This window comes from Leptodactylus fuscus, chromosome 2 (assembly GCF_031893055.1).
Source record: "Leptodactylus fuscus isolate aLepFus1 chromosome 2, aLepFus1.hap2, whole genome shotgun sequence".
NCBI lineage: Eukaryota > Metazoa > Chordata > Amphibia > Anura > Leptodactylidae > Leptodactylus > Leptodactylus fuscus.
Genome location: NC_134266.1, coordinates 71,553,425 through 71,574,646, shown reverse-complemented (window position 1 = coordinate 71,574,646; position 21,222 = coordinate 71,553,425). Strand labels below are relative to the sequence as shown.

At 40.5% G+C, this 21,222-nt stretch overlaps 1 protein-coding gene across 1 annotated transcript in view; it reads left to right on the top strand.

Annotated features, from left to right (window-relative positions):
* The window catches only part of LOC142194690 (uncharacterized), a 352,778-nt gene that overhangs the window by 258,640 nt on the left and 72,916 nt on the right, over positions 1–21,222 (top strand). The window contains exon 9 of the mRNA XM_075263977.1: positions 2,242–2,320. Coding sequence (XP_075120078.1) covers positions 2,242–2,320 — 79 coding nt within the window. The remainder of the gene's footprint in view (positions 1–2,241; positions 2,321–21,222) is intronic.

Genomic DNA, 21,222 nt, shown 5'->3' with positions numbered 1-21,222 from the left:
GCCCCATTTCAGAGGAAAAAAATGAACCAATCCCTGAAACATTGACCCAAATCAAACCCATTCTGTTCATTCTGATCCACACTTTTCTGCAAATGCCATTATAAGATAATTTAAAATGAGTATCCCAAGCTAGACAACCCCTTCAAGATACAAAGGATAGCGATTCATATAAAATGGATGACTACAGGTGCAACTTTCTCCCGTCACCAGGTACAAATGGAATATCAGTTATGGAGCACAGTCTGTAGTAAAGCTACTTTACACTAGTTCATGGAATTCCTGGGTTTCTCATGTCTGTCTTCCTAGATATCACAAATTATATTTCGGTCCAGTATGATAAACAGATCATAATATGCTATACTGTAATCCGATCCTATTATAGTATATCACATTATAATTAGTTTGAGCTGACAAGAGAGCACCGAAGAGCCAGACCTGGGGAATTGCCAAGAGCCTTTTAGAGAAATCAGCAGCGCTAGACAGTACCTCACTGCAATTATAAGACAAGGATGGTTATTGTCTTATAGTAAAATAAGTTACGCCGGAACAGGGGGGGTGAGAGAGGAGAAAAAGTACCCAGAGAGCCCCCTACCCAGAGAGTGATCAGTCCCAAGTGTATCATGAACATAGGTGGCTCTGACATTTGTAAGAAAGGCTATTAAAGTCTATTAGGAGAATTGATGTGCGAAATAAAGTGAGTATGATTAAAAGAGCATTACACCCTGGCAATCGCACAGAGTATGGAGGTGGTCCTCGGAATGTTAACAAGGATTCCCCTATTCACTATACCGTGACTTGTGATTGATGCATATAGGGGACAATATTAATTCCCACCTTCACACTGAAGATAAGATACTCTGTACAAACAGTATATACAAGTGGTTTGATGGTTTGCTAATTTGTCATGCAACAAAAATTCCATGCCAAATCCCCCTTCGGCAGCAGGCTGTCTAGATTATGTGGGTCATTGACAACAACAGACCCTGGGATTTGCTATCACAGACGCTACACAGTTGGGTTGGAGCATACTACTTTGATGATGCTTCTGGCCTATATATGTCAGCATAGAAGTTGAAGGCACCATGTGGTGTGCAGGGATCAGTACCAGCATGATGACCTCACTTAACACCTACACAATAGGTGGACATTGTCCGATTAAGGCATATAGAAAACGTCCTACATTTCAGATAGCAACACTTCTTTGGCTGACAGCCATAGCTTCCAACTATCCCCTACAAGTGAAAAAAAACAAAAAATGGACCATAAACTAGATATAACGCCCTAAATTACCCCCACTAAGTAAGTTGTTGTCAGACACCTGTGACAGCTGCTTATCTCCTGATAGCAAAGTAGCAGACATATTGAGATCTCACTGCCGGATCCTTCTATCCCCGAACCGTCTTCAGGGAGAGTCGTGGCGTCCCATTAGATGGTTGGCCAATCTCATTGAAACCGGTGGGTTTGGATGACATTAATCTAGTGTGTATGGTCAGTTTTCTAGATCTTTGTTTTAGAGCAGCCAGTTTTCTGCAACTGTGGATATTACAGCCTCCAATTCACGTACATGTAACATGTAGAATGCAATAATATGTCCAGTGTGAATAAGGCTACATTTCAGTTTTAAAGCTGTGTCAATATGATAGAATTAACTGTTCACTTTATAAGAATGATAGGGTTTTCCCCACAAATACCATTTATCGCCTATCCACAGGGCAGCTGTACATCCCATTACTGGGGTCTGCACTACAGAGCTATATTCCAGTGATCTGTAGGACACATTATACATTTATCTTCTATCCTGGGACAGGTCATAAATGTTATATGTGCAAAAACTCCTTTATTGTACTATAGTGACTTAGAAGGACAATTTTACTATGCCTTCTAGTGAAGTGTGTGAGTAATACTCCTTATACATGAAGCCAAGCAAGCTGCCCCTGTCCATGGTGCTGACTATAGGCACAGCCATAGGAAATCCTATTCTCTGTCCTAATAAATCAATGCAGTCCAGAGGCTGCCGACAAACTCATACTAAGAATTGTGTTTGCACACAATAAACATTCTGAAGGCTTTCTAAAGCCAGGATTGCAGATTATTTGGGTATTGTTCATATGGTAAATGTTCATCCTACTGTATATATAATATAGTATAATGAATAGAATGATTATTATCCATTAGTGTTCTGCTGTCTTTGTCCTACTATTAAGTTGTCTGGTTGTCAACAATGTATGTTCTTTATTTCAGATGGTACATTCCATTGTTCAGCCTGATATTCCTCATGATGCTGTGTTACCTGCGGATAATCTATGTTGCAAAACAAAGGGTAATGTTGTTGCTTGTGTTTTTATACTTGATCACTTGAAATACAGCAACTATTCAGTCTTGTCTTATATACGGCTATAAACTAGGCTTGTAATCTGGATCAGATTGATTCCATAGAACCTCATGTACACCCAATTGAAATGACTCATAATAGATCCTTACTGTCCATGCCCAATAATTTTGTTATCAAAAAGTTGGCACAATATGTAGCTTTACCGAAGTTTAACAATTTATGACCACTTTGTTATTTCAAACAGAAGCTCCACCTAAAGGTATTTTTTTTTGTTTTGGGTTTTTGATCATTGGTAGAAGAAATTGGTGACGTTGTCAACCTTATCTAAAGTCAACCTCTTCATCTAGAGGGATAATATGCATTGTATATGGAGTGGAGGATCAGTAAATAATATGTAGAGGTATAGCAGTTTTTCTGGTGTCCTGTCCGTTATAAGTAACAGTAATGTCTGCTTTTCAAAGAAGAAAGTGCATCTGAGTATTTTACAGATATATTTATCACCGCTCACATCAACTTTACCATTCTGTATACTCCTTCAGTATGTTCTCTGCCTAAACCTAGTGTCACCAGTTAGACATCTGAATTTTGTCATAACTAGGTTGCTCAGTGAATAAAACTTTGGAATGAAATTTTGATTCACTGGCCTGGAAACTCCACCGATCTCAATCCCATTGAGAACCTATGGTTAATCATTAATAAGCGGGTGGACAAGCAAAAACTCAGAAATATTAGCAGTGAGTGTTATCTTCACTGCTACTCACTGGCCACTCCTAGGTCATCTCTTGGAATAACTATACTATAGCGTTATTTTTTTATGTAATGTATCGACTAGGTGAGTGGTAGCATCCTCTGGCAGGCAGTTTTATAGGCGGCTAGAGGGTATAATGTGAACTGCCTCTGATTGGCCTCTCACAGGCTAGATGGTGGGATCAAGTTGGCAGTATGTCTACTAAGACTTGGGGCGTCATATATAGGAATGGGTTACACTCTGACAGTCACCCCTTTAGTCAAATAACTAACACTGCCTGACTAGGGCAGAGAGACAGTGTTGGTAATCTTATTGGTTGTTATTGGCCTCTTCTCTACAATTTCTGTATGCCTGTTTTTTAATAAGTACCCATTGGGACTCCTGGAAATGGGCAAAAACAGGCCATAAAGTCAGGATTTTTTAAACCCACAACCCCTTTAGCACAATTTACGGTGGAAATGATCACTGACCAGGTGAACTATATAATAAATGTTCATTCCTACTGATCTGGTTTTTATCTAAAGCAATTGTATAATCAACAAAGGTAGAACTCTTCTTGCTGTGAACTTGGCTCATCTGAATTCATATCTATCTGTATATCTATATCTTAGCTTCAGTGACCATTTATAGGGCTGAGACTTGACACTCCAAGTTTCAGTTAAATATATAATCTGCATGCTTATCTTTTTGTCACCCAAGGTTCAATATATGCAAATGCTGATGATCAAGTGCTTCCTGCAAAACATATTTCTGTCAGAAGCGCCTGTCTGCTATTTACCTTGTAGTCACCGTTATTACTAGAACTGTGGAGGCTCAGGAGAGATTTATTAGATTTGGGTATTTCAAAATTCAGCAAGCATGGTGAATATGCAGCTATTGCATCCGTCACAGCAATTTGCTAGGCTCTAGTTATGGGAACGTCTGGTACAGCTGAAGTGAGCTCTTCTCTCTGTGATTAGCAATGTAAATCATTGCTCTGTTTTGACTTTTTTGCCTTTATGTCATTTTGAGCTATTTTCAATTTTCTCCTATGTTATTGGTGTCAATTACGGCGCCATTGAAGAGTATGTATATTTTCTTATCAATGCACGCTTGCTGGAATCAAAACTCTCAATCTGTCTCTTTCATATAAAAAGTAAATTAAAAACTACATTTACCACAATAAATTAGCAATTCTGGATGTAGTTTGATGAGTATAACAAATTAACCTAATGTTACTATTTCCCTTTGTTTCTAATGGATCGCGACTATGTAAGAACTGATAGAGAGAAATGATTGGGGGAATTTTTGTTCACTGGTATATGTGTACATATGCATATGCCACTTTATTAAGTGATATGTGTCATTATCTCCATGAGCACCATGTTGCATTAATGTGAATAGGACAATGTTTAATAGTAATAGATAAATCCACAGCGACTGCTTCAAAGGAACGTTACATTGTTGGAAAATGTGACCTGCCAGATTAAACAGTATATTCCAGATTAAATATTCCAACTACATTATTTTGTCATCTACTTGTATTAGAGTGTATGGATCCTATAGGTGCCTCCTAAACACTGTAGCAGTTAAAGGGGTTTTCTTATCTAAGGCCTCGTTCATATCTGTGTTGGTAATCCGTTCGGGGGAGTCCACATGGGGACCCACCCGAATGGACTACCGAACTCATTGGCAAGCAGTGTACAGTGAAAGCATATGGACCAAATAGACTATAATGGGTCCGTGTGCTTTTCACATGAGTCATGCGGACAGGAAAGTAGATCGTGAAGTACTTTTCTGTCCACATGTTCCATGCGGAGACCATGCGAAAAGCACACAGATCCCATTATAGATTATGGGGTCCGTGTGCTTTCACTGTACACCACTTGCCAATGCGTTTGGTAGCCCGTTCAGGGGGATCCCCATGCAGACTCCCATGAACAGCTTACAGACGCAGATTGGAACGAGGCCTAAGAGTCTCTCCTGCTCTTCTCTCCCCCCACTTCCTGGTTTCCAGTGACAAGTTTGTGGGAAGGCTTAGCCCGTATGATGGATAGTTCAGACCAGAAGCATACTCCACCAACTAAACTGCACATTATATCTGTATTTACATACAGAAAAGACAGAAATACCAATCAAGCTCTGTTCTAGCCCTCATCAGGAATCAGCAGATAAGTGCACTTAGAAGAACTGACAAAAGGTTCTTTTAGTCATCAACAACTGAACAGAGAATACAGGTGACCAGGAACAGAGACTAACCACACCAGCCCATCCACTGCTGCAAGATAGTAGAGGTGGTCTGAAACCTAGGCAACAAGCTGTAAACATGGAGGACACATAACCAGCAGTATCTCCAATATTCACTTAACCCCTTCCCGCCGATGGCATTTTTTGATTTTCGTTTTTCGTTTTTGACTCCCCTCCTTCTAAACCCCATAACTTTTTTATTTCTCCGCTCCCAGAGCCATATGAGGTCTTAATTTTTGCGGGACAAATTTTCTTCATGATGCCACCATTATTTATTCTATATAATGTACTGGGAACCTGGAAAAAAATTCAGAATGGGGTGGATTTGAAGAAAAAATGCATTTCTGCGACTTTCTTACGGGCTTTGGTTTTACGGCGTTCACTGTGCAGCCAAAATGACATGTCCCCTATATTCTGTGTTTCGGTACGGTTCCAGGGATACCAAATTTATATGGTTTTATTTACATTTTGACCCCTAAAAAAAATTCCAAAACTGTGTTAAAAAATTTTTTTTCTAAAAGTCGCCATATTCCGACGGCCGTAACTTTTTTATACGTAAGTGTACAGGGATGCATAGGGCGTCTTTTTTTGCGGGGCCGGGTGTACTTTTTATTTCTACCATTTTCGGGAAATGTTATTGCTTTGATCACTTTTTATTCAAATTGTTATCAGAATCAAAGCAGTGAAAAAATGGCGGTTTGGCACTTTCGACTATTTTTCCCGCTACGGCATTTACCGAACAGGAAAAATATTTTTATAGATTTGTAGAGCGGGCGATTTTGGACGCGGGGATACCTAACATGTATATGTTTCACAGTTTTTAACTACTTTTATATGTGTTCTAGGGAAAGGGGGGTGATTTGAACTTTTAATTCTTTTTATATTTTTTAATATTTTTTTTTATTTTTTTTTTGCATTTATTAGACCCCCTAGGGGTGTTGAACCCCAGGGGGTCTGATCACTAATGCAATGCATTACAATGCTAATGCATTGCAATGCATTGCAAAAAAGCATCCTTTCTTTTGCAGGCTGCATAGACCAGCCTGCAAAAGAGAGGATTTGCAGACAAGCCTGGGAGTCTGTACAAGGCTCCCTGCTGTCATGGCAACGGGACGTCAGCCCTGGAGCATGCTGCAGGAGCCGGCGATCCCAGCCAAAATGGCGGCGCCCATGTGCCGGCGGGAAAATGGCGCCTCCGGCGCCTTTGACCGCGGCGCCGGAGGGGTTAATGCCTCCGATCGGTCCGGGGACCGATTGGAGGCATTAGAGCCGGTTGTCTACTGCTTAAAGCAGTAGACACCCGGCGGCTATGGCGGTCGCCATAGTTACAGACCCGACATGCGCCGTACTATTACGGCGCATGTCGGGAAGGGGTTAAAGAGGACCTTTTATGTCTTCATGCATATGCGATTTTATATACCACTAAAAAGCCTACAGTGCGTTGAATTCAGCTCGCTGTTATCTTTCCCAGTATGTGCCATGTGGCTGGAGATGTCAGTGCTGTTAATTTCGGCATTAATCTTTCACCACCGTCAAAATAGTGTTCCTGACAGTCTAGCATCATTGCTGGACTGTGAGGAATGCCACTTTCCCACCATCAGTACTCGTCCATAGCCCCATAATATCAGAGGGGGTGTTCCTTACTGCCCAACGATGGTGCTGAGCTCTAAGGAAAGCCCCTCCTGTACAAGTCTATGGACAAGTACTATTAGGGGTGGTGGTCCTCATAGCCCAGCGATGATGCTAATTAAACTAATTAGATTAATTATGGGATTAAACTAATTCTGTAAATGAGAATAACCCTTTTAAAAGGAACCTGTATCTATAGGATAGGTCTCAAAAATATATTGACTTGTAAAACGTAAGCTTTAATAAATAATATTATATTAAATATATATTATATAAATATATTAATCAAAGGTTAAGTTTCACAAGTCTATATTTTTAGATCTATCCTATTGATATAAGTTTTTGAGTCATGAACAAAAGATAGTGTCCCCCTCCCTTTTTTTGGGATCAGTGAGACCTTTCAGTCTCTAAGTGTTTTTCTAGATTGCTGTATAGTTGGAAAAAAATGTATTTATTTATATAATTGCTCATTCTCTGGTCAGAAATGGTTATCTAGTCAAGGGGGTGGCTCTGTCAGTGATTGACTGCTGTCTCTATATATGAAGCAAAATTTGGAGGGCCATTTTTGAATTGGCCCACATTTATTGATATGCTAACTAGCCAGCACGGAGCACCAGAAGTTCACTCAACACTGTCTGCTGTGTGTAAATAGGGGGGAAGTAAGAGCAGGGAGGCTTCTGCTGCTGCTGATTAGGACTCATCAGCCTCCCTGCTCTCACCTCCTCTGTGTACACACATCAGATGCTGTTCAGTAAACTTCCAGTATACCATGCAGGCTAATTAGCATATCAATAAAAATTGTCCAATTCAAAAATGGCTGAGAGGATTAACAAATAAAAGGTATGTCTGGTGTAGCCTTTCTAAAGGCTATGCAAATATATGCTTTGTTAAAAATCAGTTTTCCCACTGATAGAATCCCTTTAAAGAGGACCTTTCACCATATCCGGGCACATGCAGTGTTATATACTGTCAGAAAGCTGACAGTGCGCTGAGTTCAGCGCACTGTCGGCTTTCCCGATCTGTGCCCGGTGTAAAGAGCTTACGGCCCGGTACCGTAGCTCTTCTATGGTCAGAAGGGCGTTTCTGACCATTAGCCAGAGACGTCCTTCTGCCTCGCGGCGCCAATCGCGCTGTGCTGTGGAGCCGGGAGGAATGCCCCCTCCCTCTGCTCACACAGCTCATCCGTAGACGAGTATTATCAGGAGAGGGAGGGGGCGTTCCTCCCGGCTCCACAGCACAGCGCGATTGGCGCCGCGAGGCAGAAGGACGTCTCTGGCTAATGGTCAGAAACGCCCTTCTGACTGTAAAGCGCTACGGTACCGGGACCGATAGCGCTTTACACCGGGCACGGATCGGGAAAGCCGACAGTGCGCTGAATTCAGTGCACTGTCAGCTTTCTGGCAGTATATAACACTGCCTGTGCCCGGATATGGTGAAAGGTCCTCTTTAAAAGTATAGCTCTCCTTTTTAGGATAAGTTGTCATATGTGTTTAGATGATGAATAACGCTGTTTCTGGCCAATATATGACTTGTATCCATACATTTTTTAGTAGTTTTGCACTCTGGAGACCATATTTCTAATTCTCAGTTGTTCCTGAGCTAGTTGTGGCGATAAGCTGCTATACACTGCACACAGAGTGTCTGCTCCCCAAATCTCACACTCCTTCATGGAGGTCCTTATAAAGAAATATATAAAAAGCATTACTTAAAGAAACACTTATGTTGAGGTGGAAAACTTAGTATTAGCTCCAGCAGTCTGTTTGTTTCAGTGTCTTCCCTCTTCTCTTCATAGACTTCTATTGTGCACTGTAATTTGACACTTCGTTGAGCTGCAGTTTGGTGATCCTTGGGAGACAAAGATGTAATTCAGCAAAATTATTAGAGGGGATGTCATCTTAAAGAGCATGTTAAATAGAAAATTACACATTTTCCTTGATAAGTATATGGTAATAAATGTTGTAAGTTGCAGAGATAAGGGGATTTCTAATACCTGGTTACTGCAACAAGTTTAATACAGGGTCCAGATGTCAGACCTCCATCAATCTGAAATGAATGACCTGTCTTAAAGATTGTGATGCCTTTTCTTTCATTTTTTTTTTTAAATTTTTTAAACTTAAAAAAAACCTGCCCAGGCTGTAGATCGTACACCAGGGCATATATGGCAGATTAAATGAATGAAAGTCAATTGACAGTGAATTGTTATGGTACTACAGTCTTCAGGAGGTGACGCCTGAGATTACAAGGATTGTGCATACTAAGCTTTAGGTATTCATGTATATAACACAGCCTTCTTGATTTTTCTAGACCTCAAGCAGTAAAATAGAACTGTGATTAGCGCAAATCACCCTTTAATGATAATGAGATGACCCATTCTATCACAATCTATACAGGACGGCTGAAAAGTAGTCTACAGAGAATGGAGATTGTCAGCCTATTGACCAATGTGATATAAATAAAATATATAGTAACATGTGAAGTACCCTTTCCACTAAATAGCGTAATATTTCCTCTTCCTTAAGTGTTGTCTAAGCAGACCACCATACCAGTCTCACATTGGGATGGAAAGACACACTGCACATTGGATGAACCAGCTATGGGTGCTCCTGTCTGATGCCCAACATCTTGCATGGGTCTTGCGTATTAGAATAGGACTGGTGCATTATACTCACTGGGCAAAAACGGTTGGCTTGGCAACTATTCCACAAAGCATACAGTGCGTCTTTCCATACCTGATATCAGAGTAGGTGGAAGACTATGTCCTATTAACCCCATTAATTAGTATCTATATTTACACAGCATTTAACAAATCATCTTAGAGAATGAGATCTTTTATATGAGCAGCTCAATTTTAGGTAACTTTAACTAATTTAATGCAAACGAACAGCAAAAAATAAAAAAAAAATGTGAACCTGACTCATATTTAAGTGTTCTGCATATCCCCATGGAAAGATAACTCTTATTGGCTGAAAAGTCCCTACCATTACACAAATGTATATTTTTTACATATATATTTTTAGTATTGAGAGTGACACTATACACTTCCATCACACTGTTGTCATGTTGTCATGTCTTCTTATGAAGTGTTTGATGTCAGAGAATAACTCACTTGAGACAGAATACTTTGACATCATACATAGCAGCCAGTGCATGTCTGTGATCTAAACCATAAAGCAGGAGCAAGTACCTAAAGAGTTCTCATACAGGGGCCGGGTATTCTGTGAGGTGGAACTTTGATAGCTACAGAGCACTAAGGGATATATGAGGGTCATTTTTCAGCTACTTCTGCTCTACCACCTAGTAACAAGCAACAATAGTTGTCCGTGGTGTTACAGTGCTTGGCTAGGTTCACACTTGTCACCTGTGCACCCCATAGACTCTGCTTTTTGGTGGAATCTATGTTGAATCGAGACTCCGGCACAAATGTGAACCTTTAGTTTCAGGTAACTTTTCATGATAAGCTGCTGATGTGTGCAAAAGAGCAATAACACAATTTTTTGCACCATTATATGATTTGTACCCTACATTTTCAGAAGTTGTCCCCTCTACTGACTGTATCCCTAATTTGCATTCTGAAATTACTAGGTAGGGATTAGCTGCCAAATGCTGCACACAGTAAGTGAAGGAGAGTCTGCTCCCTTTCACTCATAGGATCATACAGGAGCTATAAAGTTATGCACTGACCTGTACCGATTAGAGATGAGCGAGTAGTGTTCGATCGAGTAGGTGTTCGATCGAATACTACGGTATTCGAAATACTCGTACTCGATCGAACAATACTAGCTGTTCCAAGTTTAATGTTCGATGCAGAACCAGTGCTGATTGGCAGAATGCTATACATTCTGCCAATCAACACTGGTTCTTCTCTTACCTTTCCAAAGTCTTCTCCGCGCTGCGTCCCCGCGTCTTCTTCCGGGTGGAATTCACTCTGCCTAGGCATCCGGCCTAGGCAGAGCCGACTGCGCATGCGCGCGCATACACGCGCATGCGCAGTCGGCTCTGCCTAGGCCAGATGCCTAGGCAGAGTGAATTCCACCCGGAAGAGGACGCAGGGACCCTGCGTCGGGAGAAGACTTCAAGCAGAATCCAGCCCGACCGTCACTCGTGGACTTGGTAAGTATGATTTTATCGAATGTTGGCTACCCCTGAAACGAGCATTTCCCCCCATAGACTATAATGGGGTTCGAAATCCGTTCGAACAGTCGAACAGTGAGCGGCTGTTCGAATCGGATTTCGAACCTTGGACACTTTAGTGTTCGCTCATCTCTAGTACCGATGTGAATAAAGTAATTGGGCTGAGAAAGAAATTTTCTATTTAGAATCAGTCTAAGGGCTCGTTCACACGGAGTAAACGCGGCACGCAATGTGCCACGTGTACGGGATGTTTGCGCCGCGATTTTGACGGTGCATGTTTGCGGTCGCGTTAGCGCCGCGTTAACGCGCGTTTACGCGGCGCTAACACGACCGCAAACATGCACCGTCAAAATCGCGGCGCAAACGTCCCGTACATGTGGCACATTGCGTGCTGTGTTTACTCTGTGTGAACGAGCCCTCAGCCCGCTTCTCTCTTTCTCTATCATTCAGCTCCTGCTCACTCCTTTCTCCTTTCTTGTACATACACTTCTATAGAAATGAGTACTCTGATACATCTATGAGTTGCAGACCATTTGGAGTCAGATTAAGCAGAGATTTCACCTTGAAAACTTAATACTTTAAATATGAGTGAGACTTGTAAAAATCTAATTCTTATTTGCTATTTTAAATATCTCTTTTTAATGTTTGCCTTTTTTTTTTACATTACTATTTTTCCTCCTTAAAGGGGTTGGCCACTTTCAGACCAATATTAACAAACAAATGTACAATAATAAGATATACAATTTTCCAATATACTTTCTTTATCAATTCCTCACGGTTTTCTAGATCTCTGCTTGCTGTCGCTCATTCTGTTACTTCTGGAGGATAAAACTCTGACCATGGTCATGTGATTTACGGTCCATGGTCATGTGACTTGCCCACAGGTGTACAGCTGATTACCAGGCAGATGTCTGATCACTGTGCTGTGACTATAATGAGCGGCACCTGTGTACGCATCACATGACCATGGACCGTAAATCACATGACCATGGTCAGCGTTTTATCCTCTAGAAGTAACAGAATGAGTGACAGCAAGCAGAGATCTAGAAAACCGTGAGGAATTGATAAAGAAAGTATATTGGAAAATTGTATATCTTTTTATTGTACATTTGTTTGTCAATATTGGTCTGAAGGTGGCCAACCCCTTTAATTTCAAGTAAAGTCTAAATTTATCCTTGTATTGTCTCCTATATGTATTTTCTTATATATAAAATTCTCCTAGTCCACTACAAAGTGGTACAGAAATACAGTAATTCTGCACAGAATATATCCCTTCCCTTTTTTCATGACAGCAGACTTTCGGACTGTGGATCTCCTGCGCACAGTGTGACCGCAGCTAAATACAGCTCTGCTAGTCATGTCCTGCTCTTGTGTTTCTCCTTCCCTATTTGCTGCGTAATCCGTGTAAAGACATCATGAAGCTGTGTATAAGATGAAATACAGCTTCTGAATTTAGATCCTAGCGGACATAAGGAAACTTAACCCCTTGTCATATCTATAATTGTGTATTGCCTGTCTTGTTTTTTGTTTTTTTAAAAAAATTTTCTACTTAGTTTAATCTTAAAGAATTAGTTGTTGATATAACCCCCCCCCCCAAAAAAAAAAAAAAAAAACAAAAAAAAAACAAAACAAACAAACAGTGATTTAAATGAACTGAATTATAAACTGGAAAATAGCATGAATTGCGCTCCGTTTCTCGATTTACGAAATATCTTTTCTCTGACCTAGATGGCGAGTCCAGTGAAAAGCTCTTTGTTAGGGTATTGATCCCCATATTGTTAAACCCTGTAGATGGCACTGTTGTCTTTTCAGTTTAGAGGAAGGTTTAATGATGGCCTCTGATCAGACAATCATAGCGGCTGCTTCCCCTCATTAAAGAATCAATAGGCTTTAATGCCAATAAAAAAAGGACTTGATTTATTGTGAAATATGAAACAATTAATTGTTTGTTAATTATAATTTCTAAAGGTCATGCACTGGAAACTCCTGGGCGGATTTATCAATAGGTCTCAGCTGTAGAATTGGCTTTAGGCCAAATTCACACATTGACTGTATTTAGAGCTGTATGAATGCCCAGACTGCTGGTAGCTATGGTTTTTTCGCTGATATATGTACTTACCTCTTATTAGCTTGGTATACTGTCCATGTTTGATACAGGTATTGGCTGTAGGCCCGCTAGTACTTGTAACATACAGTTTCCATATGAAACACATATATAGCAAATAATGTATATCAAGTATATATCTGTAAAGGCTCCATTGACTTCTATTGGAATCAGTGTCTGTAATCGGTCATAATACGCTGAGTACTTTTTGTTGTTAGAATTTAAGGCAGTAAAGATATTTAATAGATATATTAAGTATTTTTATCTCCATTCTATATCTTTGTCAAATACGCCACCAGTGTTGAGGTAAGCTGTGCACATCTGATGCTATATCCAGTCCTACACGTGAGATAATACTCGGACACATAGCCGATTAGTCATCCGCGTGGCATCGGCACCATGCCAAATTCATCAGGCGATCTGGTTATTTTTTTTCCTTTTGTTATATACATATTCCCCACTATATATAATTAAAAGATTATTTTATTTTAGTCGTTCCTTTCTTTATGCAAATTTGTAGGACCTTTTTCTTCAGTTGGGTCATGTGATCTCATGGTGACACCCCGAGATTAATAAGTCTTTGTCTTCTCTTGAGGGGGTCGTGCTCTTGGATAAAATACTTCTTTATAATGAAATTTCATAGACAGTACCACACAGGCTCTCCACAAGGGCCAAGGGGGTAGAAACGTATATCACAGTTACTGCAGTTGTAATGGAGAAGGTGGCAGTGCGGCCTCTACTGCAGACTGAACTGCAGCGATGTTTGCTGGACTGCTTCTTCAATCCATTCCCAATATGGCAGATGTCAGGATGGGCATCCACATTGTTCCAGTTTTACAGAGCAGGGACTCGGCAGTAGTCTCCAGAATTGGAGACCTCTACAATCCCGGGTGCTTAACCTCTCAGATGCTGTAGTCAGATGAGACCGTGGTAACTGAGAGGAGGATACTTTTGCTAAGAAGCCTAAATGGCTCGCTCAGTCTCACCATGTGTGAAGCCATTCAGGCTTCTAGAATGAAAGGCTACTAGGTCTGACCTGTAACAAGGATCAAACGTTACAGTAAAATATTTTTTTAAAATAAAATGGCACACTTGCATTTTTTCCAGTGCCCCACCATTCTAAATTTTTTACAGCTTCTCTGTACATTTTATGGATTAGTAAATGGTGTCATTAGAAAGCGTACTTTGTCCCACAAAAAATAAGCCCTTATGTGGATCTAGGAATATAAAATTAAAGTTATAGTTTTTGGAAAGCAGGAAATAAAAATAAAAAAAGTCTGTGGCTGAAAGGGGAATAAACGTAAAGCTTACATAAAAAAAAGTTTTACTATGCAGTACAGTAGAGTTACAGGACAGGAAGATCTCTAGTATTGCTGGTGATGCAGGGACACAAATTTATCACCTCATGGGAGCTATTCAATGTAATTGCCTGCATAATCCTAGCAACAGGTAGACACGGCCATTGTAGTACATGTGTGTGGTCTCTGCTGGTCAGTAACATTATTTAGCACAGCATATGATTTATGTATGTCTTTCAAAAAGTTGGATTTATTATAGTACTGTGCATACTGTGGAGTACAATAACAGTCTTCAAGCCTGTCGGTTCATGTCCTTTGCAGACTTTCTGGTAACCTCAGCTGTGAATGTTTTCTGCCACAGGGACAACATGGACAAAATGCCTTTCTTAAAAGACGTCCTCAGAGAGACTTTTGCAGCATGTGAGCAGACAAAACCGACTGTGGGGGATGGATATAATAAATGCTCGGAGGGAGCATTAGAGCACATTACTTTCTTGTGGACGATGGGGCTCTGCTGAGAGCTGTGCACGGAATGCTGATAAAAAGCAGAGAGGATGCATGGATGTCTCTAAGCAGTACATATGATATGTATTCTGTACAAGGGATAACACAAAATATCATTAGGCTAAGTGAAAAAGCGAGAGCTACGTCTAGATCCTTAAGGGACTTGAATGATTTATACAGGCTTTATATACTGCTTTGTATAGAGTTTAAGACCCAATATGCACTGTCTGTATTTCTGGAACTACGCAACATCTATCTAACTTTTCGCATAATAGCCAATATGCACTGTTTGCATTTCTGGATAACCAGATACCACTGATACAGGTAGAAGTTACATGTTATTGGCTGATCACATGCAATGACAAAGGATATTACAACAGCTCTTAAGGAATGTAATGTATTACAGCTGGGTGTTGTGGCTGGTACATGGATGTTTTGTGGCTGGTCGTGGGGTTGCATTATAACTGGCATTAGTGGTATTGTGGCTCCAACAGTATGCTGAACAATATAAAGGAGAAGAGAGTTGATCAAAATATACATTTTTAATATACTACACCATATAAACATTGTGTCTTTACATTCTTTGCAGCATTATTTTAATTATAATGAAAGTTTCAATGTAAAGCTACAAATTGTATGGCGCCATTATCTATCAACAATCCAGTTGGCAGAAGAAAGGATCTCTCTTAGATTTCAGTACAATATAGTGGTCACTTTGATAATGTGAGAACTACAAAAAATGTAGGCACAAATACTGTCGTGCTCAAATATATGTCAAGACAGATAGTATTGACTTCCTGTCTTTTCCAGTGATGATGTTGGTGCATAGTGTACTGCTTCTTGTCTTCCATTGTAAGTATTGTAGGCACAGATTGTACTTCTATTCTGTTTCTATTTGTAAGTGATAGAGACATAACACTAAACACTGAAAGTAGGTAACTATTTTTGTAACTATAATCTACCTTCTCTGCCTTCAATGGTTCCTAACCTTTCAGACAACTTCATCTCATTTAACAGAGCACGTGATTCTGTCCCAAAATGCAATGAACTTTATTTGAAATGGTGCTGTTGGTGCCTGAAAACCTCTTTAAAGTGTCTGCCATTAGTTATTTTCCTTTTAACTAATTTGCTGTTAACTCCCTGTTACTAGGGAAGGTCCATCCATGGACACCATCAGGTATAAGATGGGAGCATAGTAAGTGAAGGGGGGTGGTCTATTCTCTCTTCACATAGTGAATGCAATAGGGAGGGCATGTTATCCTCACAGCCTGTACTGTATTGTCTGCAAATTGCTTTCCTTACCTGTGCACTGCAAGTATTGAAAGGATTCTTCTGCAATGTAAGGAGAGTTTAAGACTTCTATATCTCTTGGGATATTCTCAACTATTTTACCTTTTACAGTTACCTTTTGCAGAATTACATGTATATAAACCAATAGTAGTAATGGATAGGAGAGGGGGTAATTCTGGTCTGCATTGTACTCACCCCCAGCCTCAAATGTAAAATGTGCTGCAGCCATAAAGAGGCTAATAGCAGCAGATAAGACACCATATGAGGGCTTTTCTAGTCAGAGAACAGCAGATAAATAAACTTTTCATAAAAAGTCTCAAACAAATACTGTAGTCTCTTTTTTGCACATAGCGGCAGATGTAGAAGACATGACTGGTGGTGGAGGAGGAGGTAGTAGTGGCAAACACATATTCTGCAGACTCAAATACACACTACTGCTATGTATCTGTTCTATGTATGTTCTATGCTATGTATATGTTCTATGTATGTTCTATGCTATGTATGTGTTCTATGTATGTTCTATGCTATGTATATGTTCTATGTATGTTCTATGCTATGTATCTGTTCTGTGTATGTTCTATGCTATGTATATGTTCTATGTATGTTCTATGCTATGTATGTTCTATGCTATGTATCTGTTCTAGTCTATCACAGGCTAACCAGGAAGTCAGAGAGTGGAGAACAGATTTCCATTGCAACACTCACAAAATGATTGCCTTGTACTGTACAACAACAAAACCACAACTGAGAAACTGGTTATCAGATATACTGAGGGAAATGGAACTTAGTGAGGGGTCTGGAGAGTCACTTTACTTTAAGTGACAGAATAGGAGGGGGAAATTTAGATTTTGTTTAAAGGCGTTGTATTGGATTAGTAAAAAGTTCAGATTCTTCTCTCCTCCAAAACAACCCCCATCTTCCCTGCAGCCTTGAGACATGAACTTAAACTCTATATTGGTTACTTTGGATTTTGCTTTTTTAGGTGAGACTTGTTGAAATAAAATTGTAGAACTCGTCCAACTTTAGCTGTGATCAGGTGATTGTTATTTTGTGCCCTATAGAATGTTTCACAAAGCAGTGATTATCCGGCGTACGTGACAGAAAGCATCTTGATCGTAAGTCATCTCATGTACGTATTCCGTGCAGGTGACTTGTCTGCGAAGGAGTGTATAAGCAGAAAAAATAACGTGTGTTTTAAGATTATTCCCTTGAAATCATCAGTAGAATAATGTAAAAATGTATTGCTTGAATGTATGCATGGCAGCTTTTTATCCCTGGAGGATGAGGCAAGCCCGGAGACGGAGATGAAGATTCCGCTGCCTAGCAGATTGTGCGCTCTAATCTGTATGTAGAAGCATCCCTAATAGCTGTCATTGGATTTCCTAAGAGGTGCCTGTCATCAGGAGGAGGGGGGGAGATAAATTAAGTGTTTGCGCTTCATCGTTGCCTATAGGTCGTTGATGGCTGCTGAGTAATGATTTTTCTCTTTCTAATTGGTGGAGAGCAGCATCCCTTAATGGATGAGGGCCTTGTTCTCCCTCCCTCCTCCCTTTGTCTGTGCTTCCGCTGTCTCTTTAATCAATAACCTAGCTGTGCCCAGTGCTCAGGAGTTTGTGAAAGCTCCTTTGTAATAATGGATTGCCGTGGATTACATAAACCACTACCTCCTGCTGAGTCAGCCCTCTGTCAGGGGCCATTCTTTCCAGCAGCGTTATAGCTTTCTAGAGCGGCTGTTAGAGAGCTGCCTGTGGTGACTGTTGCCTAGCTGCTGTTCTGCTGCCCCCATCCTGTGGTTAACATCATTCTACATACCTCCTCTTTGCTAGAAGGCTTCCTGCGCACAAATTCTTCGAAATGCATTATGTCTGTCACGGACAAGAAGTCGGTAACATAATGAAATAAAGTTCTAGTTAGGTTGCGTTTTTGCTAATACAAGGTTCAAATGTTTACATTTAAAGATATATATATATATATATATATATATATATATATATATATATATATATATATATATTGGACAACAATAGTCAATAATATCAACCGTTAACAGATAAGATCTGATTTAGTGCCCTAGTAGATCCAACAACTTTCTATATTAGTATCTGGAATGCACACTGCTAGGAACACCTAGCTAGTCAGCCTTTCCTATAGAGCTGCCGATCAACCAATGAACAAGCATTTGTACATTCATTGGGCGATTACTTTCTCTCACCAGGCCAAAAAATTCATTATTCACCGGTAACACCTCTTCATATGCAATTCTGGCTACGTTGACAGAAAGCAATGAAAGTAGATGCCAGGGGATCAATCACTTTAGTGATCATTCTTTCCGCATGTATCTTGCATCGGCAGCCCCTACCATGATAGATATGACATACCAGATACATAGTAGACATTGCATTGGTTACCCAAGAAATTTCTCCACATTTAAAATGATAGATAGATAACTAGATGTCCCAAAAGCAACAGAAATGGAAGAATCATTAACATCGTGGACAAAACCTGGACATGATGATATATAATAATGCTGCCAATGCAACAAGCAAGCAGTTGGGTATTAGACATTGAACCGGTGTCCATGAGAAACTCCTCCATCTTATCTTTGTACTAGTTATTGTAAATCTCACCCATTTTTCTAGCTCAGCTCAGAGTACACATTTCACCTCAACTAGTAGATATGGCTTGTTACAATTCTTAACTGGCAAGTGAATCCTTAAGCCATATTCAGTTTGGCAATGGCTACAATGAGGGGTAACAACTATCGAAGTTATCCATTTACAGCGTGAATGCTACAGAGGTGAAGTTGGGAATGAAGCCGAGTTATGACAAAGAGAGAGTTCAGGATTCAATGTCTTCGAAGAGACAAAGATGTAGTCAACTAGTCCGGGTCAAAACCAGACCTGAACTACAACTAGTCAATGTAGTCAGTATGAAGAAAGGCCTTCCATATTCTGGCAAGATGTCCAGATTCTTATTTAAGTAAGGTGTGTTTTTCTTTGCACCAGTTGCCCCAGTAAACCAATGCAGTTGGGAGCAGAGGAGCTGCAACCACCAGTAAGTTTATCTCTGGCTTGAGGAATGGGGAATAAAAGATATCAATAGTTAATAGTCTAAATATTGTCCAAAAGACACATCTTATATTTTATGCTGCTCTGCTATGAGAGTATATGTCAGTCTAAAAGCATACATATTACTCATTGCATTTTCCCCCAATCTTGTTGCAATTCTAGCTGTCCTTTCTATTCCTGAGGGAGCGTCTACAATGTTAGAAATCTACATCAATGTAGACGCTGGGACTTCCCGTCCTTTAATTCACATCCTACAGTCATGGCCAAAAGTTTTGAGAATGATACAAATATGAATTTTTACAAAGTCTACTGCTTCAGTTTTCCTAATGGCAATGTGGATATACTCCAGAATGTTATAAAGAGTGATCAGCTTAACAGCAATTACTTGCAAAGTCAATATTTGCCTAGAAAATGAACTTTATCCCCCAAAACACATTTCAACATCATTGCAGCCCTGACTTAAAAGGACCATGGCCATGACTAAGGGGCTGTATAGCCTCGAAACGCATCGGCGGTTTTAAGCACTATGTTTTCTTTTTTCTGACTTTTCACGTTTTGGTTTATGTTATGTGAGTTTTAATGGCTTATTAAAAGTTATTTTTTACCAAGCCCAAGGAGTGCGGACCTGCTATATTTTTGGTGGAATATTCAGATACGAAGATTGCCTCGTTCAGTCCAGAGGTAAAAGGCCGTGCACCCAGGGGATTTGGAGCATATTCACATGGTGAGATCGAAACTTTTTTTCATTGACCAGCTAACATCGTTTCAGTGATTGCTCCATTAACACAGGTGTGGGTGTTGATGAGTACAGGGCTGGAGATCAATCTGTCATGATTAAGTAAGAATGGCACCACTGGACACTTTAAAAGGAGGCTGGTGCTTGGCATCATTGTTTCTCTTCTGTTAACCATGGTTATCTCTAAAGAAACACGTGCAGTCATCATTGCACTGCACAAAAATGGCCTAACAGGGAAGAGTATCGCAGCTAGAAAGATTGCACCTCAGTCAACAATCTATCGCATCATCAAGAACTTCAAGGAGAGAGGTTCCATTGTTGGCAAAAAGGCTCCAGGGCTCCCAAGAAAGACCAGCAAGCACCAGGACCGTCTCTTAAAAGTGTTTCAGCTGCAGGATCGGGCTACCAGCAGTGCAGAGCTTGCTCAGGAATGGCAGCAAGAAGGTGTGAGTGCATCTGCACGCACTGTGAGGCGGAGACTCTTGGAGCAAGGCCTGGTCTCAAGGAGGGCAGCAAAGAAGCCACCTCTCTCCAGAAAAACCATCAGGGACAGACTTATATTCTGCAAAAGGTACAGGGAGTGGACTGCTGAGGACTGGGGTAAAGTCATTTTCTCTGATGAATCCCCTTTTCGATTGTTTGGGACATCTGGAAAACAGCTTATTCGGAGAAGACGAGGTGAGCGCTACCACCAGTCTTGTCTCATGCCAACTGTAAAGCATCCTGAAACCATTCATGTGTGGGGTTGCTTCTCAGCCAAGGGAATCGGCTCTCTCACAGTCTTGCCTAAAAACACAGCCATGAATAAAGAATAGTACCAGAATGTCCTCCAAGATCAACTTCTCCCAACCGTCCAAGAGCAGTTTGGCAATCAACAATGCCTTTTCCAGCATGATGGAGCACCTTGCCATAAAGCAAAGGTGATAACTAAATGGCTCAGGGAACAAAACATAGAGATTTTGGGTCCATGGCCTGGAAACTCCCCAGATCTTAATCCCATTGAGAACTTGTGGTCAATCATCAAGAGACGGGTGGACAAACAAAAACCTACAAATTCTGACAAAATGCAAGCATTGATTGTGCAAGAATGGACTGCTATCAGTCAGGATTTGGTCCAGAAGTTGATTGAGAGCATGCCAGGGAGAATTGCAGAGGT